The 27381-nt window shown below is 37.0% G+C and overlaps 2 protein-coding genes across 3 annotated transcripts in view; both read right to left on the bottom strand.

Annotated features, from left to right (window-relative positions):
* The window catches only part of LOC139145642 (DNA excision repair protein ERCC-6-like), a 45952-nt gene that overhangs the window by 17065 nt on the left and 1506 nt on the right, over nucleotides 1-27381 (bottom strand). Inside the window, exons 2-11 of one of the 2 annotated variants that reach the window (XM_070716918.1) lie at nucleotides 26564-26761; nucleotides 25636-25841; nucleotides 24796-24998; nucleotides 23988-24113; nucleotides 23388-23556; nucleotides 22657-22785; nucleotides 21927-22019; nucleotides 20882-21078; nucleotides 20410-20521; nucleotides 19518-19639 (exon numbers count right to left, since the gene is read on the bottom strand). In XM_070716918.1, coding sequence (XP_070573019.1) covers nucleotides 19518-19639; nucleotides 20410-20521; nucleotides 20882-21078; nucleotides 21927-22019; nucleotides 22657-22785; nucleotides 23388-23556; nucleotides 23988-24113; nucleotides 24796-24998; nucleotides 25636-25841; nucleotides 26564-26651 — 1445 coding nt within the window. In that variant the 5' untranslated portion in view covers nucleotides 26652-26761. Of the gene's footprint in view, nucleotides 1-19517; nucleotides 19640-20409; nucleotides 20522-20881; nucleotides 21079-21926; nucleotides 22020-22656; nucleotides 22786-23387; nucleotides 23557-23987; nucleotides 24114-24795; nucleotides 24999-25635; nucleotides 25842-26563; nucleotides 26775-27381 lie in introns of both variants that reach the window. The other variant, XM_070716919.1, reaches the window with a different exon arrangement.
* Nucleotides 1354-4838, bottom strand: LOC139145643 (zinc finger protein 862-like). Its single transcript, XM_070716920.1, has 2 exons — nucleotides 3628-4838; nucleotides 1354-3180 (listed from the first exon to the last, which is right to left on the bottom strand). The coding sequence occupies exons 1-2, from the start codon at nucleotides 4126-4128 to the stop codon at nucleotides 1405-1407; spliced, it is 2277 nt and encodes a 758-aa protein (XP_070573021.1). The 5' UTR covers nucleotides 4129-4838; the 3' UTR covers nucleotides 1354-1404.

Genomic DNA, 27381 nt, shown 5'->3' with positions numbered 1-27381 from the left:
TCGCAGTATCAAATCAAACTGATTACAAAATCCCTGGATCAGCGATATTTTAGTGAAATTTCCACATTAATCATAACTTGTGAAAAGTAAACGTGAAACAAAGACGTCGTGTATGCTGTCGATCGACAGCATTGTGTGAACCATAAAACCAGCTGGCATGTGCATTGACTGCACATGATAAAAGCAAGTCGACATTGCAATATCAAACGGTCTACATCTTGTGAAAACAACGACGTAGCAGTGAAAGTTGTCATAGTAATCGGTAAAAACTCTTCACTGATGAACTGATAATAGCGTCAAACAAATGAAATTGCATATTTAGAGAAGGAAAACCAACGTCTCATAGTGGCCTTGAGTGAGAATAAACAATGGCGGATGTGCGGAGTGGGACTATTCTATTTAGGTAACGGGGGTACGGAGAGACACAGATTCATAAAGGTACTGGCAAAACGTGCCATTTTCCTAGCGATGCTGTCGCGGGAACTTCAATGTCCCATTGTTGTAACACCTTTTCAATAGTTTTTCTGATCGGAAAAGTAATTTTATTAACTGTAATGATCTATTATACGCTCATCACCTTTCTGTATCGGGGTTTAACCAGGGTAACAGCACATAAAGTAAAGTGAAGTAAGCCTATATTGAAATCCTATTGGGGATCTTGATCATAAAGTTCAATACAGGTTTTGCAAAATCAACAACAAAAGAGTATATATAGATGAGGATGTAACATGTTCATCAATATTTACTCTTTTTTTTTCATTTTTTATTTTGGTCTGAGTTGAAACAATTTTCCCAAATCACATAATGATGATTTGTCTGTTCTTGAAAAATGTTTATAAGGTCTTGTGTGTCTCTGAATGTGTTTTTACAAATGTTTTAATTAGTTTACTTAAACATCATGTCTACTGTGTGGCTAATGAAAGTTGCGTGTGGCTAATAAAATTAGGACCAAATTAGCCACACTGAGTAAGTGTGGCTACTAACTTGAAAATCCTACCGCTAACCCTGATTGTATGTCCTTTCCTGCACTACATAATTCAAAATTAAATATTGTTTTTGGCCTATACATACTTGAGGGGTAAGCTTATTTAGTCTCATACATTAAAGATGCACTGTTGACCTACAGAGTCCAAACTTTTTATCATTGTATTGTAGATAGGTATACACTCCAAATACTAGTACAAGTGTGGTGAGTGTAACAAGCAAATGTTTTTTAGTCAATCAGGGCTCACTCTAGGCTATGACAATCATTAGCCATCTGATTAGCCAAATACAATTTTCTTTAGCCAAATGAAGCAACCATTAGCCAATGCACCATAATTGTGGGATTCAAAATGAGAAAGATTAAAAACATTATATGGATGACAAGTTGCTCAGTTTATTGTTCAAACGTGAAAATACACATTACACAGGTATTGGTTTTACAGATTTTTCACCTGATGTGGTATCAATATTGTCAATAAACTTTGATGCAACATATTTTACCACAAAATCAAAATCCTCTTGTGAATATTTCAGCTCAGCCTCCCCAGAGTCATCAATACAACTCTTTACTTTTTCAATATGTGTTTGTTTGAATGCTCTTCTATCTTTTTTAACACACCATCTCTGAAAAGCTTCATCAAAGTTGAAAAGATGGATATCTGGACCTTCTATTTTGATCACAAGAAGATTATTTACATTTTCTGTGTGGAGAGCATTTCTGAGTGCTGTCTTAATGATATTATATCTAGAGAAACCCCTTTCTACATTGACTGATGTCACAGGGCATGTTAAGCAGATAGTTGCCAGGGTACACAAATTTGGATAGGACTGCCCATGTGATCTCAATACCCACTCCCAAAACTCACAGAAATTCTGATTTCTGTGCTTCCACATGACATACTTAAAAACTGACCATTCATTGATAAGTTTTTCTTTACATAATGGTGGATTTACAGTATTACCTTCACTAGTAACTTTCTCTGTACCAAAGAAATCACCCAAAGTGTCAATCTCCTGAATTCCATACTCTAAAAGCTCACCATCATCAGCTGGGGATTTTGATGGAACCAGTATATCAAATGAGGCACTAATTACATCATCACTTTCATCAAATCTGCTGGCCAAGTTATCAGACAGACAATCTAGAAATTTCTGACTACTCTTTGCAAAATTCTCTCTGTGTTTGCTGGTCAATGCAATCTTGTGGGAATGAAATTCAAACTCTGCCCTGTCAGCATTCTCTGACTCTACACTCTCCAGAAATTTAAGAAAGTGAGGCCCTTTCTTTACTTTAAAATCATCAATGGCTCTCTTACAAGCACAGATATACTCAGAAACATCAGAAAAGGTAAGGTTATCAGCCTGCAGGGAGAGACATGTTGTGTTTAATACAGCCAATACATCTAATAAAAAATATGACATGGCAATGAAGTCAAATCTTGCAATGTTCTTCAAAAGTCCTGACACACGTGCATTGTTTTGGTTATGTTCAACATCATCATGTAGAGCTGATAGCAATGAGTCAAATGTTTTGCAAATTGTAGATACAGTATTGTAGAAAGAGAGCCAACGCGTGTGAAAAACCTGCTGATATTTCAATTTTCTGTCGCCAACACTCTCTTGAGCAGTTGCTAATTTATTTTGATTCTTTGGAGAGTAGTGATAATATTTGTAAAGATCATTGACAAGTGCTTGGTATTTCACAAGGTAAGGGACACAATCAGCAGCTTGACCACTTGCAAGTGCTAATTTATGAGCTGCACAGTGTTGTGACAAGATAAATGGATTGTCCTTTTTGAATCTTGTCGTCAATCCCTGTCTTTTCCCGGTCATCACACTTGCTCCGTCTGTACCAAGTGAGATCAGATTTGACAGCAACAATCCTTTCTCTTTAAGAATGTCTTTGACATCAAGATACAGTTGTTCAGATGTTGCATTACTCAAAGGGCTAACACTCAAGAAGTGAGATTCAATTTTGCCATCAACAACACCTCGGATGTAGATCATCAGGTTTTGCGAAACAGAAACATCTGTTGATTCATCCAGTTCTAAAGAGTAGAACTTTGCTGACTTCATTTTTCCAATGACATCCTTTTCAATCACCTCTGAAATGCAGTCAATGAAGTCATTAGTACTTGTACTGTGCATATATGTTACTCGATCATCTTGACGAAGAGCTGCAAACGACTTAACACCCTGTAAAAATGAAAATAAAAATATTATCTGTGGCAGACAGCTTGGCACAAACTTTAGAAAATAAGTACTGTTCCAAATATTGTCTAAACTTTTCTAAAGCTGTCACTCAAAACACGCGGTTTTCATCTAGTTTATGAGACTGGCGCCAATGAAGACGTCAAATCAGTCACGAAAGTACAGAAGTGAATCTACATTATCAAATAATTACTCTTAAAGAAATTCAGTTATAAAATTCATGTTCACATGATATTTTCACAACGTGAAGTAAGATAGCCCTAAGCTGACGATTTTGTGAAACATGAACGAAAAGCTGGTCACAAGTTTGTGTGTTCTGCCTGCGCTAACTCGGTAACGGTAGCGTTCGGAAAAACTAAATGCCCAAAGTAGCAAAATAAAAAAAAAGATCGGTGTAGACTAAGTTGTATCTTAGATAGTGACAGTACATACCTGCAAATCACAGAAGTCCACCACTGCTTTTACTTTCGCCTTCGCCATGTCTTCTTTCGCAACAAAATATACACTCCTCATCGTTGCGACTATGGCTTCTCTCACGGCATTGTAAGCCGTTGCTGCTGCTTTTGGCATTTCATCGTTTTTAACGCTACAGTTAGCAGAACACGCAAACTTGTGATCACCTGTTCTCTCGTGCTTTACAAAATCATCAGCTTTAGGGATATCTGACTGTCTTCCCGTCGTGAAAATATTGGTCCTGCCAGCCTTGATGCAGAAATTGCAGAAAAACATGCGTTTTTCTCCATCGTGGCGGAGCCAGAGAAATCGTCTGAACCAGTCGGGTTTCATCTTTCGCTTTGCTGTGAGCAATTTTCTCCCTTCTGTCGCTGCTCCGCTTTCTCTCTTCTCATCGCCACCATTTTTTGATTGCTCCGTTTCTTTTCTCGAGGGTCCCGGAGTTCCCCAGAAGTCGGTAAGAGTTCGTTTGGAAGCCATTCTAATGCTAATCAGTCGGACATTGAGAGGTCGAACGTGCTATTTACGCTGAGCAAATGTCATGACATTCAGTACACGTGCGAGTGTCCGAAAGTTGCCGAACGCCGTTCGGGAAATATCATACTAGCCGATGATGACGTCAATGCGTCGAGGACCCAATCGGGAGACATCGAACGCATTCGGTCACTATCAACACTGACAACGCAGCATTGATTTTGCCTTGCGTTACGCAGAGCACAGAACTTCCTGCTGCCGTTGCGTTGTCGGAATGAAGTTATATGAAAGTTGGTTTGATGATTCAAAAGCGATATTTTTTGGGGGAAATATCTTTCTTCGCCAATTAAATCGCCAAATTCAATTTCTGGTCGCCATTTGAAATTTTTTGTAGTTTTTGGCGAGCTGGCGATCGGGTAGCGGGAGCCCTGAGACAATGGTTCATATCAAGGTTGTTGATACTTACAATCCACACTTGAACTTATGCTGGAGCGGTAACCAACCAGTTCAAATAACTTTCATTTATGTCAAAACAATTTGACATTTTGCCAAATTTCACATTTATGGCAATTAATAAACAGTAAGGAGGTACAAAGGACGTCGGTGCCCCCGGGCCCCATGTTATTTTATATTTACTTGATTTTGACTCGCTTTCGTTAAAGCTACCGTCTGCGCATGCGCACAACTTTAGGACAAAATCTGAGTTGAGAATCGAATCGGACGCCATCTTGTTTCTCGGTGTGGGCACATTACCCTAGGAGATAGGTGGCTTTAATCAGAATTTTAGGTGAGGAAGGTTTGAAAAGTCCATTCTATGTAAAAAACGGCGCTGATTCCAAAAAAAGCAGTCTTATTGACCCCACTCAAGACAAAATTGCCATTTTGGCCACTTTTTCCTCAAAAATGTCATTTTAAAAATGGTCATTTTTGGTCAAAAACTGAAAATCAATTGTTTTTTTTCACATTTGGAGATCAAATGATGTATGAAAAGTTCATTCCATGTAAAAATGGGTGCTGATTTCAAAAAAGCAGTCTTATTCACCAAACTCCAGACAAAATTGCCATTTTGGCCTCTTTTACCTCAAAAATAGTCATTTTTAGACAAAAATAACTTAAAACGATTCGTTTTCTTCGCAATAATAGATAAAACGATGTGTGGAAAGTTCATTCCATGTAAAAATGGGTGCTAATTTCACAAAAAGTAGTCTTATTCACCAAACTCAAGACAAAATTGCCATTTTGGCCGATTTTCCCTCAAAAAATGGTCATTTTTGGACAAAAACGGAAAACCTATTGTTTTCTTCACATTTGGAGATCAAATGATGTATGGAACATCCATTCAAATGTAAACATTGGTGTTGATTGAAAAAAAAACAGTCTTATTTGCTCCACTCAAGACAAAATTACCATTTTCGCCACTTTTTCTTCAAAAAACTTGTCATTTTTAGAAAAAAACAAAAAAAAATGTTTTCTTCAAATTTCGTGAGCAGATGATGTATGGAAATTCCATTCAATGTAAAAGATAGTGCTGATTCAAAAAAAGCAGTCTTATTACTTGCCATTTTTACCAATTCTTTGTTAAAAAAGATCATTTGAGAAGAAATTAAGGAAAAAAATATTTTTTTTCACAATTGGAGATCTATTGATGCATATTAAATCGTGTGTGTGACCACTATCATTTCTGCATGGTGGACTAAAAAGCTCCCCGATGTTTGGCGTAAACCCACTGTTTCTGATTTTGTATGATTGTTTTGTGCTTTCTGTTCGTGTGTGTTGCGTAAGTGTGAATTATCCCTTGCGTAAATAGACTCTCATATGGATAGCAACATCTCTAACAGTGCGCCACTGAGTTCACTTTGGTGACGTCAGTGAGGCGTATTAGGTTTGTCTACGTGCGACTATTTGCGAGGCGAATTGGTGCCGAAAATCAGTGTCGGATCAAGACCGGTCGGTGACCGATATTAATTAAAAAAGTAATATATCACATCAGATAGGTTATATTTAGAACATAGAATGACGTTGTTCGCCAAATGTTAGCAGTTTTTGTGATGAAAGATTGATTTCTTTGCCATGTGGTTCGGATTTTGGTGTTGTTTCATTATTCCTAAAAAGTAAAGAAAGGTATAGCAACATTCACATTATATGAAAAATTACAAGTACATTTGAATGCTAATAAGGTTCAAGAGATTTTTACGAGATATTCATGTTCTTCTCGTTTAAGTTACTCGTGTTGGCTTTGATGAAGCAGAGCTGAGAGAAAAGCTTTCATCATCTGTGCTGATATAATAGGCGTATTGTACACTTGTGCTTCCATAAAAGTTTAATTACAGATAATTTCTCTAAAATCCTGTATCAGAACAATCTACAGCTATTAAATGAAGTAACAAGTTACTAGTAACTCTTTGTGGCTCCGAGATACAAAAAAATCTTCAGAGTATACAGTACAATTTGTTAACTGATTGAATTGAAAAACAAAATACAGTGGATCGATATTTGAGTACCTTTGTAAAAAGAAATCAAGTAGGTGTCTACTTTCAAGTCTATCCCTCCATACTATATTCTCTTTATTAAACAGCCTTCCTGTCTTTTAATAAGATGAATGATAATCTAGAGTTGCCTTTGCAGTGTGTGCTGCATGTGCGTGGTGATAGAGAACATTTAAATGAGGCAGTAACTCATTTTACAAAACAGACATGGGAGACAGCAGGCGAGATAGCTCAATTACGGAAAGCATATCAGAAGAGATCAAAGTACCTTGTTTTATGTGATTCTATTAACTTTGAAGTTGAACCATTGCCACATTATGGTTTTCACAGTGGTTGTTACAGTAACTTTACATCATATCAGGTACATTCAAAAGAAAGAAAAACTTTTTCTGATGTTGTGGAAACTAGATCTAGGGTGGAGAAATCAACAGTGGGAACTACTACAACTACCGGAGTGCTTCAAAGCAAGTGTATTTTCTGCAATGGCCTAGATCGCAAGCATTTTCCCGGTGGTTTTGAAACACTATCTGAATGTGTGACTAGACCAGGACAAGACAGCATTTTAAATGCAGCGAGCAACTAAAAGATGAGCCTTTCCTCCGTGAATTTGGAAATATTGATTTCATAGCTAAAGAAGTCAAATATCACAATACATGCAGAAGAAGGTATATTTCAAAAGCAACTAAATTAGAAGAAAACGAGATGGGCACAACAAATACAAATAGACGGGAAAATGCTTTTCTAAAGTTATTGTCATATATAAACTGTGAAATTTTTTTGAAAGACTCACGAATGAAATTGGTTAATGTCAATGAAACCTACATTGAATTCCTCAAAGAAGAAGGATTAGTTGAGCCTAACCCAGAACCATACCATCTTTTGTCCAAAATTAAAGAATTCTATGGAAGCAAGCTTCGACTTGATCAAGAAAGTAAGAAGCAGGGTACATATCTCTCTTTTGCAAAGGATGCTGTGGAAAATGAAATACAAAATGTTGCTTTGTTCCTCAGAGAAAAGATCCAGAAACTCTGTGAGAATGAACTCCCAAATCCATTACAGTGGAAGCAATTCACAATGGCCAGTGTACAGATATACCTGCTGAACTATTGCAGTTTTATAGGATTCTGTACACTGGCTCAAAAGACGAAGCCGGTCAGAGAGTTGAGAGGTATATTGAATCATCAGCTGAAGATGATATTTACAAAGTAACTCGTGGAACAGTGAAACCAGCTAAACACATACTTCTGGGCATGGGCTTGAGAAGTATTACTGGTTCCAAAAAGGTGCAAGAAATTGTTAATCACTTTGGCCACTGTATAGGATATCATACTGCAGAAGAATATGAGACTCAGATTGCAGCAACAATTATGAGAAGAATCGTATTCTTCCTGACGGCTTAGAAGCAAAAAAGGGCTAAGCACAATAACAGCATGGGACAACTACGACCAATCAACGTATCATGACACACATGGCATCTGTATCCAAAATAAAGTTCCCGTTGTTTTGCCACCATCCAATACAACAACCACAACCTCCATCACTAACTCACCACCATCATCAGGTAATTCATCGACACCTTCAAATGCACCAATGGATACAGTTCCTTCTGTGAGCAGGAAAAGTAAAAGAAGCCTTGACATTCCAAATACATTGCTCGAACCAGTAAGAAAAAAAATTATGATATCACACTTTCAGTTTGGTATAGTTACAGTGGACAGGCCTGTAAACTACCATTCCTGTTTTTCAAGAGATGTTGCATGGATAATATCTTGCAAAACAAACAAAAAAGTACCAATGTGGTCTGGCTGGAACTCTACAATAACCAAAGATGATCTACCAACTCAAAAAATAGGCTATTTGGCAAATATCGGAGCCCCGCCTACAAGGCATGACGTTGTGAATGAAACTATGCAAAGAAATGTAACCGTTGCAGAAGAGTGTAAGGAAGATTACATTGCAACAACATATGACTTAGCTATCGCCAAACCTGCTTCACAATTGCAGGACAGCATGAGACCTAAGTATGACAATATTTTTGTCTGTTTTGGGGCATTTCATATAATGCTTCGCTATCTGTCAGCAGTGGGGTACCTGATGGATGGGTCAGGTGCAGCCCACATTTTAATCGAGAGTGGTGCCCTTACAAAGGGTTCTCTGAATGCATTTCAATCAGGAAAGCACTATAATCAGACAAGAAGAATGCTGTTCTCCTTTCAAATGCGATGGCGAGCAAGCATCTAGATTTGTTTTTACAACTGGAAGAAGCAAATGATAGTTATGGGCAGTTGGTTGAAGGTCTAAAGGTGTTCAATCGTCACCATCCCTGAGAAAATGAAAGGTTTGGAGGAAACAGATGAGTACATAGCATTCATGAGGAGGTATGACAGATTCTGTGATGCTACCAGAGCTGGAAAACATGGTGTTAATGCTCAGTTTTGGAGAAATTATATTGATATGGTTGATATCTACATGTTGTTCAGTAGAGCTGTACGAACAAATGATGTTGATCTTTTCTGCTTCATGCTTGGGAAATGATTGACATTTTCTTCGCAGCAAATCGCCATAACTATGCACGCTATATGTGTTTGTACTATCTAAGGCTCTTGAATATGGATACCACACACCCTGGCATTAGAGAACAACTTGAAAGGGGTGGTTTATCTGTGAGGTTGTCATCCAATTCATTTGCAAGACAACCAGTGGATCAAGTGCTAGAGAGCACGATAAATGCTGATGCAGCATCACGACAGACTGGAATCTCTGCATTCCATCAAAGTCAAGGAGCAACCATACGATGGACAGTTACTAGATCGGCCAGAAGTACCATTGTAGGATATCTTTTTGAAAAAGCTGCCATAAAGAAAGATTTTAGTCCCTCCCATGAAACACGGAAGTCAAAAGTGAGTAAATTCCACAAAGATTTGGAATGTATTTCAAAAATGATCGAGACAACTATGAATCCTTTTGTTGAGTCCTTGATTGAAGACAGCAATCTGTATTGTTTGGCAGATGGCAAAAAGATGCCAGATTATGTAAAAGATGACATGTTAAATCTCTTTGTGTTTGGGAAAAAGTGGAAAGAAGATTTTCTTCAAGGATGCTTAAAAGATCCTTCAAGATTTGAGAGACCACTGCCAAGACAGAAAGTGAGAAACTTTGCAAGTGCGGCTGCCAAGAGCAACGTACGAGGTAAAGATGAAAAGGTTGTAGAATTGAAGACAACACGGGATTTGCTTGGCAGGTTGGTTTACCTTGCTTGTACAAGTAAGATTGAGCTTGAGAAAGTATTTCCTTTTCCACTAACCCCAGTTCCTCTCTCTTTGGCCAGCATTTATGGCACAATGAAGAAGACACCAAAGTATAAACTTTCCAAACATCTTGAAGGTATGATTCGACACACACAGCCAACAAGAGTTGACACGATTCTCTATGACGCAATGTTTATAATCCAGTCATTACCTTCTGATCTGCATTGAATTTTGGAAAAGTGGCTGAGCTGGTCCTGCGGATCATATGCAGTGTACAAGCAGGTGAAGTTCACTTTGTCTGTGACAGTTATGTGAAAAGTATAAAGAATGCTGAGCAAAATATGAGAGGTGCAAATGATGCATCATTCACATCACTGGTGCAGATCAGTTACGTCCGAAAGATTTCAGATACGCACTGAGATCAGCAAATTTTAAAACTGCTCTTCTCAAGTTCTTCATTGAAGAATGGAAGAATAACAGTTATGCATCTATCATAAAGCAAAAGAGAGTTATCGTTGCACATGAGGGACACTGCATCCAATATACAGCTACTTTGACAGATATGTTGAACAAACTGAGGCACCTGAATATATATGTTCACATGTGGAGGCCGATACCCGCCTAGTGTACCATCTCAACATATTATCGAGAGCAATACCAGGACAGAATGTTGTCGTCCGGGCAACAGACACTGATATTATGGTCAACCTGCTGTTCCATGCCAGACAACTCAATGCCAATCTGTGGATGGATCTTGGACATTCAAGTGATAACACTAGAAGGTATGTCAATATTACAGCACTGGGAAATCACATTGGCCCAGTTCTTTGCAAGGCTTTACCGGGCTACCATGCTCTGACAGGATGTGACTACACATCACCCTTCTTCAGGCAGGGAAAGGTGAACCCATGGAAGAAAGCAGCAAAGAATCCTCTCTGTCTTGAAGGACTCGGCATTCTTGGAGAGAATATAAACTTGCCGATGACGATAACCTGATAGAGCGATATGTATGTTCACTCTATGGTCAGGGAACATTATCATCTGTGAATGAGGCGAGATTGAAAATCTTTCTCATGAAATATAAACCAACCAATCCAGAAAGTCCACTGGGGAAAATAAAGGGAATTGATGCAAGTATGCTGCCACCATGCAAAGATGTTCTTGAACAAAAATTAAAACGATGCAATTATGTGGCATATCTATGGAAGCATGCACATCTACGAGATCCTCTTGAAAACATTGAGCCTACAGATCATGGCTGGAAAGAGGTTGATGGAGTTTTTCTACCAGTCTGGTTTACTGGTAATCAAATGCCAACCATTCTTGCTCAGATCATTCAACCACAAGATATCACTAATGAAGATGACGATGACGACAACAATGACAACGACAATGATGACCACAGCAACAACAACGATGATGATGATGATGATGATGATGATGAGTGATCATATTAACAATGAGAAAAATGAAGATGACAGACAGATAATGTAACGGGAAAGGAGAAGTTTTAATTTCTGGTGACGATTGCTTGCCATTTATTTTGAAAGGAACGAAACTAACAGTCACAAATACAGATCATGAAGATGTGGCTATTTTTTTTACTAAAAAGGGCGTTTTGACGGGAAAGTACCCAAAATGGCAATTTTTTATTGAGTGGGGTCAATAAGACCGCCTTCTTTGAAATCAGCACCAATTTTTACATGGAAGGACTTTCCATGCATCATTTTATTCCAAATGTGAAAAAACGAAATCATGTAAAGTTATTTTTGTCTAAAATTGACCATTTTTGAGGGAAAAGTGGCCAAAATGGCAATTTTGTCTTAAGTGAGGTCGATAAGACTGTCTGTTTTGAAATCAGCACCGATTTTACATGGAACAGAGTTTCCAGACATGGTTTTATCTCCAAACGTGAAGAAAACGAATCGTTTTTAGTTTTTTTGTCTAAAAATAACTATTTTTTGAGGGAAAAGTGGCCAAAATGGCGATTTTGTCTTGAGTTAGGTAAATAAGACTACTTTTGTGAAATCAGCACCCATTTTTACATGGAATGAACTTTTCATACATCATTTGATCTCCGAATGTGAAGAAAACAATAGGTTTTCCGTTTTTGTCTAAAAATGACCGTTTTTTGAGGGAAAATCGGCCAAAATGGCAATTTTGTCTTGAGTTTGGTAAATAAGACTACTTTTTGTGAAATTAGCACCCATTTTACATGGAATGAACTTTCCACACATCGTTTTATCTATTATTGCGAAGATAATGAATCGTTTTAAGTTATTTTTGTCTAAAAATGACTATTTTTTGAGGTAAAAGTGGCCAAAATGGCAATTTTGTCTGGAGTTTGGTGAATAAGACTGCTTTTTTGAAATCAGCACCCATTTTTACATGGAATGAACTTTTCATACATCATTTGATCTCCAAATGTGAAAAAAAAAAACAAGTGATTTTCAGTTTTTGACCAAAAATGACCATTTTTTGAGGAAAAAGTGGCCAAAATGGCAATTTTGTCTTGAGTGGGGTCAATAAGACTGCTTTTTTTGGAATCAGCGCCGTTTTTTACATAGAATGGACTTTTCAAACCTTCCTCACCTAAAATTCTGATTAAAGCCACCTATCTCCTAGGGTACATTTTAGCTCCCATAGCCATATGTATATATGGCAATGGAAGCTATTCTTATAGGCTAGGGAAATGTCTGTATGTATGTATGTCTGTATGTCTGTATGTCTGTATGTCTGTACGTCTGTATGTCTGTATGTCTGTATGTCTGTCCGTCAACATCAAAAACTCCAAAACCGCTGTACATTTCATCTTGATATTTGGTGTGTACATGGATGATGGGCTGTAGATGAGATTTTGTTCAAATGAAGTTGTCATTGCCAAAAATATGCAAATTAAGTGAAAAAATGTAAAAACAGTCAAAATTGAAAATCTCAATAACCACTGAGCAGATTACATGAAAAATTAGCATGTACCAAGTACTTTGGGCTGACCTGAAATAATTGTGCTTTTTTTGATTTTTTGATATTGTTGAAAATATACAAATTAGTGCCAAAAAAGGCGTTTTTGGTAAAAAATCTCCTTCTTCATAACCGCTGGTCAGACAGCTTTGATATTTGTATACAGGTCCCTATGGATAACCCAACTTGGATTTGTTCAAATTGTGATGAAATATGCAAATCTGTATTTTTAAGGAATTTTTTTGTCATTTTTGGTCAAAAATTATTTCATCAAAACCGCTTGTCTGACAGCTTTGATATTTGGTATACAGGTCCCTAGGGATAACCCAATTTGGATTTGTTCAAATTGTGATGAAATATGCAAATCTGTATTTTTAAGGAATGTTTTTGTCATTTTGGTAAAAAATTTATTTCATCAAAACCGCTCGTCTGACAGCTTTGATATTTGGTATACAGGTTCCTACAGATAAACTAAATATGATATATAGAATATTATGATGAAATCTGCAATTTTGTATTTTTTGTGCAATTTTTGACATTTTGGTCCAAAAATGTGTTTCTCAAAAATTCTTGTCTGATGCCTTTGATATTTGGTATACAGGTTCCTGGGGGTTCTCCAAGTGTGATATAGTGAAATTTGATGAAATCTTCAATTTTTGTATTTTTGGGTCAATTTTTGCCGTTTTTGGTCAAAATATTTGTTTCTCAAAAGTTACTCATGAGATAGCTTTGATATTTGGTATACATTTTTATACATAATTATGATGAAATCATCAATTTTGTATTTTTGCAGCTAATTTTGCCATTTTAGGTCAGGCCGTCCTGAAATGAGCTATCCTAGATCTCAACCATCTTCATCAATACATATGTCACAAAAAGTTGCTCTCTACATAACACAGCAGAGCTCTGTCGACTATTGGGTCGCTTGTTTTTTTCAAAACCGCTGGTCAGACAGCTTTAATATTTGGTTAGTTGCTCCAGATGTGGTTAACAGGTCCCTAGGATGACCTTAGTGAGATGATTTCATACAGTCAGGAAATACTTAATTTTGTATCCATGTCTATAGTAGCTTCAGGGACATTGGCCCTATGTTTAAGATAATGTTGTGATTCAGTAAGCATTTGAAATGGTAAACTGTATTTGGTGTTGAAATGCGGTAAAAATAATGAGAAAACATAGCTGAGGTGATTCAGCAGGTTTGGTTCCAACAAATATATTCAAATTTTTTTCAATGTTAAAGAGTGATGGAGGGGGGGGGGTCCTGGCAGATTTTGAAAAAAATCCAAACAAATGTCAATACAAAAATCAGCCACAGAAGGTTTGTCAAAAAGAAAAGGTGAGATAGTGGGAAAAAAGAATGTACAGTGTATCGGATAAAAAAGATGTTCCTCATCAATCTTCCAGACAACCCCCTTTATCAAATGGTACACCCTGATGTATTTTTGTGTGCCATTAAACATGCAGTGTATTTTAGTTTAAGATGTGAATCAAGTTAGGTAAGGATTTGAAAGGAATAGTCAAGTTCACCACAGTTTAACTTTATCTCTTGTGTCATCATCCTTGTGTAATTGGTTAAGTTTGTAAGTTGCTCCAGATGTGGATGTACCAGCTGTTCTGGAAGAAAACAATGTTTACTTTTCCCTATAGGGTTTCTGAGTTAATGATTGCATGTTGAAATCTCTCCATGTATCTGGTGCATGGGCAAAATGTAAATATTGGTTGCATGTTATGTATTTCAGTCTATGTCAAATATTGTAAATGAAAAATCAAGAACAGTTTGCTGTGTGCTTGTAAAAGATAACATGTATGTCAATACATATTAAAACTGCCTTGCAGTTTGATTGTCTTAAAAATTATCACAGAATTAGAAAACGAAAGGAAACTAATCAAATTGCTGTAACATATTCACCCTCAGTGTCTGTAGGCCTATACTTAACTATTTTATCATTACATTCAGCTTTTTGTTATATCTTTATCACTCTCCATGGGCCAAGGCACACTTGGGGTCAATGTCATCACTCTGTGCCAGTCTGTGAATGTCAGTCTGTCTGTATTTAGGCCCATGTTTCATACAATTGGTGGTTTGTTTTGATAACTTTATTTGGTATATAGGGATAACCTAGCAATACAATTTTTTCGACAAAATGTGACATGACTTCGGTGACCTTTGACCTCAAATATACATATTTGTCCATAACTCAGTAACCACAAGTGCTACACCCTTCATGTATGGTATGATGGGACACCTTATGATGCCACATATTGTACCTCATTAATTATGTGCATATCTAATTTGAGCAAGCCAATAGAGCCAGAGGTCTGATTTTTGATATATAGGGATAACTTTAGGAGAGAATTTTTTTTGACAAAATGTAATGTGACCTCGGTGACCTTTGACCTCAAATATACTTATTTGTCCATAACTCAGTAACTACAAGTGCTACACCCTTCATATCTGGTATGATTGGACACCTTATGATGCCACATATTGTAGCTCATTAATTATGCACATATCTCATTCTGAGCAAGCCAATAGAGCTGGATGTCTGATTTTTGGTATAAAGGGATAACTATAGGAGAGAATTTTTTTGACTAAATGTCATGTGACCTTGATGACCTTTTACCTAAAATATATGTTTATGTCAATAAATAAGTAACCACAAGTGCTATGTCTTTTGTATTTAGTAGGATGGAAGACCTTATGACAACACACGCTTTACCTCATTAATTTTGCACACATCTAATTCTGGGCAAGTGAATAGAGCTAGAGGTCTGATTTTTTGGCATATAGGGATTAATTAGCAATATAATTTTTTTTCAAAATGTCATGTAACCTCAATGACCTTTGACCTTGATTATACATATATATGCATATCTCAATAACCACAAGTTCTATACCCTCCAATTTTGATAGGATATTAGACCTTAAGATGTCACATCTTGTACCTCATTTATTATGCGCATATGTATTTCTTGGCTGTCCAATACTGCTAGAGGTCTGATCTTTTTTCCCGATTTAGAACCATAACTTAGACATGCCTCATGTGTTTCAAATTGGGAACAACGACATAGACCTATTTGCCCATAGATCTCAACATATACACTCCAGTGATACTTCTTAATGACCACATTTCCCTGCCCCCCCCCCCCCCCACTAATACTCCTATTACAAGTGGGGACTGTCATTGTCAATGACTTGTTTAGTTAATGGTTGTATCACAGTATTCGATATTTCTAATTCTGTATTTTTTCCGTTTTATGTTCTGAATAAATACATTAAACATATTTCACTGTCTCCAGTACATTACATTTAAGTATTTTCACTTCATGCACTTTATCCCTTTCACACATGTTCAAATATCTGACCAGAGAACAAACACTAAATAGTCCAGGATGGGAGCTACAGTGTCATTGACGCTATTTTTTAATTTGTGAACGTTTCACTGTGCTTTTCAATATATTCTATAGTTATGACGATGACAGTGATGCACTTTTGCGGCTGTCGTGTATTTTTTGGTAGGAAAGGCGCCTTTGATCGACTGAAGAATGATGGTACCGGCAGGCATATCAGTTCTACTGAGGAAGTAATCCACTGGCCCGCATAGGTCAGGGACTCACTTAGGGGAGAACCACTTGATTTGTGGGGGGGGGGGGGGTATGGAGGATTTTGAGAAAAAAATTGTCACCAGGTGAAATAAAGAAAAAAATAAGCCTGTAATGGCTTGAGAAAAAAAATTCTCATAACAGACAGAAATAAATAAAAAAGGAACTGTCATAATGCAGTTGAAATGAGCAAAATTTTGGAAATTCATTCTCATGTGTTCTTTGCTAGCATGCTGCGATAGGCAGCGCAAATGTTTTTACCACAAGCAAATCTCATGTGTTTTTTTTTCCCAGCACTTATGATATAAGCATTCACTACTTTACACCTCAGTGCACTCGATGTTTTCCTTCCCTTTTCTGACTCAAGAAATCATATTTCTGGATTTCTGTTGCAATATCTCAATGGTACAGGCAATATCTAGATGGGACTATTTGACTTCTGTACATTGTGAAAATTGAAAAACACAAGACAGGAGTCAATAAACTAGTGTAAAAACCAATATATTATTCTCTCAACATAAATATGTTAGAAAGATTACAAGTTGTCAAAGAAAAATGAGGAACAACAAATATAATGAAATACAATGTGTGAGCCTTGTTTCTCTGACAACGAAAGATAACATCTCCCCTGAGAACTTAAAAGGAATTGACTGTTATAAAGAAAAGCAGGTATAGTACTGATCACTGTTGATTTGCCAAAATAAGTGTTCTATAATTTAAAGTTGTATATATACTAGACTTTCCATTTTGTTTTCATTCGTTGGAATGTAAAATGAATATATAAAACCATCCTGTGATATGTGAAACACTGGCTTAAATTTGAAAAAATTGCACTGCTACTCCATTTGATAAAAATATTGATGCAGGTGTGACAGTTGAAATTAAAAAATGCTGTCTCTCTGACAAAAAAAGTTCCCATACCCACTTCCTGCATAACCCCCCCCCCCCCGAAATCAAATGGGTCTCTCCTTAATATGCGCATGCGCATATAACAAGTTAGCGTTGTTTGCAAAGACCAGCTCCTGGCAAGGACTTTGAAAAATCAAACGGACGCTGTCTGTTTCTCGGTCTTGTGCGAATTTTGACGTTTGAAGCTTTTAGCATTTATTTGATGATGTTTTGTAAATATGAAGTTCGCGGTGATTGTATTTTTGTTGCTGTCATGTATTTTTTTGGCACGAAACGCTCCTTCGTTACCGGCGAATCCATTGCTTTAGCGAGGCAATCCCACCGGCGGCCCGTTAGTAATAGCTGGGTGAGAGCGAGAGAATTCGCTCTGTCCTTCTACCTCCATGTCATAACAAACTAGCGTCGTTTTATGTTGATGTACTGTCCTTTCGACACAGCGATAACTTTAAGTTTTCTGTTGCTTATTTTGGGTAATTTCGACAGTTGTGCATTGATTTTGACATCATTGTTGAAGACAGTGTGTGCTTTAGACTGTCGACAGTCCTCGTGCCTTCTTTTGACCGGATCCGGAGTCACTTGCGGTAGTAATCCAACGTAGGCGATCGAGCGCCGAAGCATCATTGTTGAAGACAGTGTGTGCTTTAGACTGTCGACAGTCCTCGTGCCTTCTTTTGACCGGATCCGGAGTCACTTGCGGTAGTAATCCAACGTAGGCGATCGAGCGCCGAAGCATCATTGTTGAAGACAGTGTGTGCTTTAGACTGTCGACAGTCCTCGTGCCTTCTTTTGACCGGATCCGGAGTCACTTGCGGTAGTAATCCAACGTAGGCGATCGAGCGCCGAAGGCGCAAGGTCGAGTGCCGAAGGCACGAGCTTGTATAAATACCGAAAGCTACGCGAGACCAAGCAGTACAAGCGACTGGCGAGAGTCGTATGTGTGCTTATGTTGACCGATTTACGCGCACTTCAGAATCACGGCATAATCCGACATGGTAATTTGGCATGATCATCAGATCATACATGATCCGAGATTGCACTTTAGCAAGGTCACGATAACTAATGTTGTTTGTTTCACTGTGGTTTAATACCTATAGGGCCTATTTCCACTAAAAGACTATTAGAATTTCCTCCTGGCTACTTTGAAATCGTGCACTGGCATGCATGTAGTTGTCAACATCACTATGCTTGAACGTAGTAGACTCTTACTATGAATATATCGACTGTCACTGCATATTGCATATGTGTGCAAGTCACTCCATATCATATCAAAAAATGTAGTATTGCGACGTTTGAGCTGCCACAAGCCAGAATTTACAGTTTATTAGAAAGTTATCTTACATGTAAAACTCAGTTCTACTGTGAACAAAATGCAAGCTATGTTGCTTAACTATGGTGAATAACATAATATTTTGTACCTATCACCGTGTCAGAAAATCAGAAGGAAACAACCACTCAGACAAACTCTGGTCAGCATGATACTGTCCAATTTTAATATGTCTCTCGGCACACACTAGATACTCATGACTGTAAAACAACATTTCATATAATTGTATATTCAGTTTTTATATTTAGTTTGCTTTTCACCATATTCTATGTCCTTCCCTGCACTACATAATTCAAAATTAAATATTGTTTTTGGCCTATACATACTTGAGGGGTAAGTTTATTTAGTCTCATACATTAAAGATGCACTGTTGACCTACAGAGTCCAAACTTTTTATCATTGTATTGTAGATATGTGTACACTCCAAATACTAAGTACAAGTGTGGTGAGTGTAACAAGCAAATGTTTTTTAGTCAATGGCCCAAATTTATTTTCTATTTGATGGACAATAAATACATGTGTAATCAATGCCAACAATCCAGTTTAAGTAATTTGGTTTAGATTAGCCATTGTCCATTATATTACAATAGTTTGTGACTAAATTTTCTCCCTTCTGTATCATATAAGTTCACCGTTCCTGTTTTAGATATTGTGATCTATTGAGTGTCATCTCTTATTCTTGATTCACTTTCACATTAACTTTCATTTATGTCCAAACAATTCGACTTTTTGCCAGATTTCACATTTATGGCAATAATAAACAGTAAGGAGGCACAAAGGACGTCGGTTGCCCCCGGGCCCCATGTTTCTCAATATCTTGTCCTTGCCTTGTTCTGAGGTACCGAACTACATAGAATTGCTTACCTATTCTCTTCACCTTCCAGGTTCAGCATACTGCAGGCCCTCTTCGACAGTAAGCGTGGATGGTCGCAGATCTTTTTCAAGACGTTCAACATTGCCAGCGGTGACCTATTAGTCATCAGCAACTGTGAGAAAAAGATAACAATGATGTCACATCAAAATATATTGTGGAATATCAGATAATCAAGGAACCTCTTCTAGAGACTTGGTCACACGTTGAGTCAAACAAAGTACATTGAATATGGATAACATCCAGGTTCAAGAGTACCATGAATTGTTGGAGATATAGGCTCGCTGATATGTCTTGCTGAAAAGCCTCTCCATTCTCAATAACAATAGGCATGGACATAGTCTACTACTACCATATATTGAATTCATACGCATCTCAAAGCAGTTGCTTAATGTATGTACTGGAGGTATTTGATTGTGCATCTCACCTTTAAAGGGACAATGGCTTGAAATATTTTCAATATTTTAACCCACCACACATGGACAGTCTATTTTTGTACTCCATAAAATATATTATACCAAGTATTAGTATTACAAATGCAACAATTGTATATGCGTACAATATGCTATGATGTTGAAAAATGAAATTCTGGACTTACACTCAGTCATCAACAATAACATCAGACATATCAAACACGGAAGGCATTTCAACGTGATTTGGGAGGAGAATAGTAAACTATTTTGTTAAAAAACAGAGCTAAAATGATTGTAAATATGGTACATCAAATGTTACAACTTCAATAGCTTTATCAAATGTGGTGCCAACTTTATGTCTATCACTCCCTGCCTATTACACTCTGTTATCAAGACCATGACTGATGAATATCACAAATCTATTTGGTGTAGAACAAATCTATACAATAAAATCACATAAGATGAATTTTACCTCTCTGACTTCATCTGTCGATCCCATATCCCGGTATATTTTCTGTTGAACATCGCTGAGAAACACCCAAAGAATGAAGTCATTTTTCCTTGTCAATCTTGCTTTGTGATCACTGGAAATGAAAAAAACAAATGTTGACATAGATCAATAAATTCATTTTACCACTCTCAATCACCTTGCTGACTCTTCAGATATCAGTCAAGTGACACCTGTGAATTCAGGTTAACAATCTGATGAGCTGCACTGATTACTATACATGGTTAATGTCAGATCACCATGACTGAGTATATATTCAAGGTCAAGTTTTCAGACTACAAGAGTGCAATAGATCATAAAGGCATTGAACTAAGCGGATTCATTCAGTGGTAATCATTGACGTGTGTAAACACTAGTAGTAAATTTCAAAATGTCTACAGATTTTCCATACCAGATTTAACAAGATAAAAACCGTAATTTTTAGAAAGACTCTTACATGTTTGCTGGTTCTCCACCATCTACTTTATCTTCTTCATTTGATTTGTTTTTATCTGCTTCTGGATTATTTGTGTTCTTTTCCAGAGTTTCCGCTTTGGTGCGTCGTAGGAAATATGGTGCGATGATATTACGCAGACTTTCAGCCATTTCATTTCCCAGTCTTTTCTCACATGCTGTGGCATCTTTCTCTCTGGCCTGAATATGACAAAATCAACAATGCGAATAGTACAGTCAACAATTTCACTACTGTTCCATTTCGTCAGTACATTTTTTTGAAATCATATGAATTTCAAAAAACTAAAATTCCAATTCACAATAGTTACACTGTTGTCTGTTGATGTCGGAGATTTTATTTACTCAGCAAATATAATAATAAACAATTCAAGACACAGCCTGAACAATTCAACCTGTTCACCTCTATTTCCTGCTACAGAGGTCCAACTTTGCTAATGTACCAGTACACAACACGATTGGATTAAACCATGATGATGATGGGGTTTAATCCTCTTTGAAAGAGGTTTCTACCAGGCTCCATAGACAAACCATAGGAATAAATACCACTTAGGAGAAAGAGGATTAACCTGTTCAACCCGATTTCCTGTAAACAGGTCCACACTCATCATTGATAACACTGGGTTTAGGCCAAACCATGGTGGTGAAAGGGTTGAACTTCACCTGAATCATTTACCTGCATTGGTATATAGTTTCAACCATCCCCTCTAAGTTGAACTCATATGAAAATGACTCCAAAATTTTTCTCTGTATGTGCTGGCTGGTAAAAGGCTGACACAATGAATATTTTCGAAATTTCTTATCCACTCAAAAGAATTCAGAAATGTTGTAAGTTAGATGGCACACAACTGAAAAAAGTTGGAGTATAAACCAGGTCTGGTGGTGAAAGGGTAGCAAGCAACAACCAGATGGCAGAATTTACTGCTTGTCAACGATTTGGCATATCATCACTGACAAAAATATTGAAAAAAATATCAATCACAAAAATTTGAACATGGGACTGATGATTCATATTGCTTGATATGACTCACCCTGACAATAGGACCTTCATATTCCATTGAAAATGTCTTCTGAGTACCCAGCAGTTGACCTTGAGTGACAAAATCAATCAGTGCCCAAAGTTCCTGGGGTAAAAAACGCAATTTCATTCACTTCTGTTTCGTATTCTTGAAAATCATGTCATTCGTTTGTAGGCATGGTCAGTTTTTACAGTATTCTGTATGTCATTGCAACTGTACCTACTTTTATGCTGCAGTACAAATAGTGGATGTAGACTCAAGCATTTTATCTTTTTGTTACTCTATAAAATAATGAAGAACTTTTTGACTCCCACTTTCAGATTCAAGTGCCACTAACAAACTTAAGTTTACAGAAAGATAGAGAAAGTTGTCAATAAATAACTAGCATGGTTGATTTTTGGAAATACTGTTGAAATCTAAGGTAACATGTACATGATTACATGCACATGTACATGTATATGTGATTACCATAAATGTTAACTTTAGACAGTCGATTTGTTTCAGCCATCAGTTACTCATGCTGATGTTTGTAATTGTGAAGTCCACCACTGAACAGATTTTGCCCCAGTAAATAACAAACTTAACAATTGACCTTGAGTGACAAGATCAGGCCTATGATACACTACAGTGAGATTCATTGGCCGCATAGCCAAGTCAAAATGTGCCTGCACCAATAGAAAAATATCTTTAACTGATGGCTGTTAATGGCAGACCATGGTGTAACAGTTCGAGTGACTATTACCTTGAGATTATTCTGTATGGGTGTTCCTGTCAGAATAAATCTTCTCCTTGCTGCGATAGCATGGACAGCCTTTGAACTCTTGATGCTGGTGTTCTTGATTTTGTGACCTTCATCTAAAATCACATAATCCTGGTACAGAGATGATTGGTTTGAGTGTTATTTGATAGATCCATACACATCACACATAGAGTTAAAGCACTGATAGGAGGTGATTAAATGTTCAAAATAAAACAGATGTCAATGGTAACTCAAGAGTATGCATTGCCTGGAGACCTTTCAACTACATTTTTATTTAAAGGGACAAAATCGGTCATTTTTCATGAATTTGGTTTGATACAAGATACTTATATTGTTTGACATGTTGAAAGATACTGGATGAATGGGTAACCATGCATATATTCGACCTTGGTTTTAGACATAACAAACAAAACCATCATGACCATTAATTCACTTACGCGATGGTTTCATGTATCGTGTCTAAAACCGGGGTCTCATGGTATACAAGCACATCCAGTTAACCCATCAGACAAGCACTACTTCTCAGAGTTGACTGGCATCAGGCCAATCTGAAATCTTACACAAAATAGTTTTTCATTGGTCTCCATTTCAGGTTTTCACATCAGGTGTTTCTCAGCCAACACTGTTATGACATAAATGGGAGCTAATTGTTTCCGATGCGTTGTAAAGATGTAAAAACTTAAATTTAGCAAACACTTTTCAGAACAACTCACCCAAACAAATTCTCTGGCCATATCATCTGTACCAAGTTCTTGCCAGTTATTGGTTACGATACCATACGTGGTTAGAAGAACACCACCACGTCTTTGTACCTTTGTGAGCGCCCTCTCTCTTTCTCTTTTACTGCTACCATGATATGTCATTACACGAACTCCTGGAGCCCTGTGAACAGTGAAAGGTGTCAACGTTGTTGATTGTAAAAGCAGTAAATTAAAAAGAGTGACAGAACCTTTTCATTCCATTGATGTTGTTGTTGGCACAGACAGCTTTTTACTGACTTGGCAGATGGGGAAGTGATACCATGTCACCCCCGTGTGGCAGGGAAAGGGTTACTGGAAAGGCAACACTTACAATAATGCTTGAGATTACAATTTCTTTCAGTAATTGTCCTAGTGGAGAGATGTTACATGTTATGAAGAACAAGTTACATTTTACAAAAGACGTCAATCTTCATTTTTCACTTCCCTTCGACTTGGTGTGCATCGTTATATTCAAATATTTCAAAGCCATAAAGGGAAGTGCTCTCGTTATCTGTCAATACCAAGCGGGTTTGATTCTTGTGAAATTGTAAATCATAAAATGACCGCACTCACCACTTATCAAATTCTTTTTCCCAGTTTATGATCAGAGATGCTGGCATTACAATTAAAACACTCTTGACACGTTCTGCATCAAAGAGTCCACACAGAAAGCCAATCACTTGGATAGTTTTCCCAAGTCTGAAAGGAGAAAGATAGTTACATTAACCTTTTCACACCCCCTCCCAAGTAAACAGGTCCATGATCACCATTGAAAACAATGGATTTGGGTTGAACCAATGGTGATGAAAGGGTTGAAACTGACAGATGAATGCTTGATTTTTTTATTCAACATCAAAACTCATATTTCAAGATGCTGCATGATGTGCTTCAAGATTCATAATGTTTATAAAATTGTCAATTCTAATCCATGTTCTGATAAAGTTGAATCTTGTTGAATGCATTTTCTGCTCCAAGCATAGACTACAAATATATCACACTTCAAGTTTTAAAACCCTATTACGGTATACTGGTAGGTGCATTGATGTTCTAACTATACTGATGGACACTGAAAAATCATTGAGTCATTGAAGATTACTGTTTGACGTGATAGGAACAAAAAGTTGTGATCTAAAACTACTGGTAATGCAGCAGTCATTGTTGGACTGTACATGTAAATTAAGCTCTCTTCCATACCATGTACTGTTCTAAAACACTACATGCATTGGTAAAGGACAAACATCAGCTGTATTTTTTAGAAAAATGTTCTTCTACTCAAAGGCCTCATCTCTGACAGTACTTGACATGAGCAGCAAAATGCCCTGCATAGTATCTGAGGATAAAAAAAAAAAAGATAGGAAAAAAAAGCTTTGTGTTCCCTCACCCCATATCATCACCAAGAATTCCTCCAACTTTCTTCTTATGAAGACCCCAGAACCACTTAATACCATCCTTTTGGTAAGAGAAGAGCTTCCCAGCAACATCTTTATGCAAATAAAAACCATCACAGACACGTGCCATTCCATTATCATCTTCTTCTTCTACTTCCTCCTCTTCTTGATCATTTTCATATTCTTTTATCCAATCCTAAATAATATCAATTGAATGATTGGTGACTGCTTTCATGTAAAGTTCAGACTGCTGACTGTGCTGTGCAGACTGCTGGTCTGAGCGGTATGTAAATTTGCTTTCAGGATGATCACCGTCATATATTATCAAAGACTAAAGGCTTTATTCTGATGAGTCATGATGAAAAGTTCACAGAGAATTCAGTTGTGTCAATATAATCATCATATACATGTAAGTATAATTAACAGGTATACTTATTTCAAAGTGGAGGGGGAAAAAAAATAGATACATAACGGAATGTGCTATTTTTAAACTGCACATGTTCATTGAGTACATTGGATGAACCTTCATTCAAAACATGGAAGCAATACCAGTGGCAAAGTGTCCTCACACTGTGGATATTCCAGTCTATTCCTTGAGGCATACACGAAAAAATGTGACAGTGTGTTGCTAGCCTCAGTGTGAGTATCAGAAAAATTACTCTCATACTCTATTGGTCAATAATCAAATGTGTCAAAATGGTGGGTTTTTATCTCTATTTGACAAAAAACAATAACAGTGCTCTGCATGGTTGCATCTTAGTCTGGTGATTAGAACTGTGTCACAAATGTTTGCAGAATGTCTGATAAACTTTGACATTTTATAATTTAAATACCTCTAATTTTTTTATTCTTCGTTGTATTTTTTCACTGTTCTGTAGTTTGGCAGCTTTGTACAAAAGTTCTACAGACAGCTGAGCATTTCCTTCTTGAGCAGCTGTTTTCGACTTTTTCACCAGTTTGTTGTACCTCAGCTGTTCTTCCTCGGTCAAGTCACTTCCATGCCTTTCATGGTGGCTTTTGATGTTACCGCTCTGGTTTTCTGCAGATTATCATAGACAAATGTCAAAATTTAATTATATAATGTTACCAAAATATCCTACATTACCCCAATTATATGCAAAAGTGTTAAGCTATACACACAAACATACACATATACATATATATATATATATATATATATATATATATATATATATATATATATATATATATATATATATATATATATATATATATATATATATATAGAGAGAGAGAGAGAGAGAGAGAGAGAGAGAGAGAGAGAGATGAGAATTACCCTAATGAAATAATGAAAGTCAGTGAAGAAGAAACATCGGAGTTCAGGCAGTAAACAGCATCATCATGGCTTTGAAAATGAATTACTTTAGATCAAACTAATTTGTACCAGAATTAATCACTTCAATAATGATGAAGATTGTCAGTGGGAAATACATTGTATGGCATATCAAACACATTCTAAAGTGACAAGTCACCTCTGTGCATTTACTCAACATCTTTGCTAACCGTGCATGAATCACATTTTCAGTTTAAAAATCCCCTCAACCTCTGTGATATCCATCATCATCTTTAATACCTAACAATTTAACCTGGTGTATGATGTATGTATTAGGTGAGGTAAAACTTGGTGTCTTCACTCAAAAAAAAAAATAGACTTTGATTTTGCGAACTGTCCACATACATGTAGACAGCTGAATAATTATGCATAGAGATATGCTAACTGCCAATGGACCTCAAATTTACCTTTGAGAGGACTTCTGGAGTGGTGACCAATTGATACAGATGATAGCTTTCTAGCTGTGTTTTCTATGTCACCAGTGATCACTTCCATGGTTGATTATTATAATAATGCAGCAACAGCTGGCTGTCTTGAAAGATATCTCACACGGCCTTCTTTTCCATTCACCGTTTACTGCACAGCAAAACCTCTCTTTGTGAATTCTGGAATGAAAATCTGTTGAAATGATGACTGCTGACACATTACTCTACAGGGCCTGTAAAAGTCACATCGTTGGAAATGTCCTTCAGTTCAGCTAATAATCAGCACTTAGGTTATGGTTTATGTTGTACCAAAGAATGTACTTGTCTCGCACTGAGCTAGTTGTAGTGTAAGTAATCAAGGTCCCCTAGCCAGATAAATATAAAGTTTTAGCTACTACCTGGGTGACACTGACCATGGCTGCAGTACATTAGCTCAAGATTTTGCTCGGTCTGGTTTTACCCTCTCACCCACAACCCCAGGCAAAAAACCATATGGGCTAGCGAAAATGTCTGTCCCCAGGGGTTGGGGCAAGGTAGGGGTGTCTTGGTCTTAGAAAGGGTATATTGCCCGTGTTAGATTGTTTGACTTGTCAAAGTTAATCCAGTGATAATCTATCGACAGTGTTAACAGTTTAATAACTTACCCTTGCTTGTTTTGGTGCATTAAGCAATAAAACACATCGGATAATAGATCTAACAAAGTGATAAAACTTTGTGCATGATTATCATAGGACAAATCATAGACCCTCGAGAGTCTATGGACAAATACATGACACAGTGAAAGAGAAAAAGAAACCTGT

Source organism: Ptychodera flava, chromosome 12 (assembly GCF_041260155.1).
Source record: "Ptychodera flava strain L36383 chromosome 12, AS_Pfla_20210202, whole genome shotgun sequence".
NCBI classification, from domain to species: Eukaryota; Metazoa; Hemichordata; class Enteropneusta; family Ptychoderidae; genus Ptychodera; species Ptychodera flava.
Note: the sequence above shows the minus strand (reverse complement) of the source record. Positions and strands in the feature narration are given on the sequence as shown.

Excerpts from the sequence above, each read along its gene's own strand:
- LOC139145643 (XM_070716920.1), bottom strand. The coding sequence starts at position 4,128 with ATGGCTTCCAAACGAACTCTTACCGACTTCTGGGGAACTCCGGGACCC. Across the intron at positions 3,181-3,627 it reads TGGACTTCTGTGATTTGCAG|GGTGTTAAGTCGTTTGCAGC; the intron begins GTATGTACTGTC and ends TCATTTTTACAG.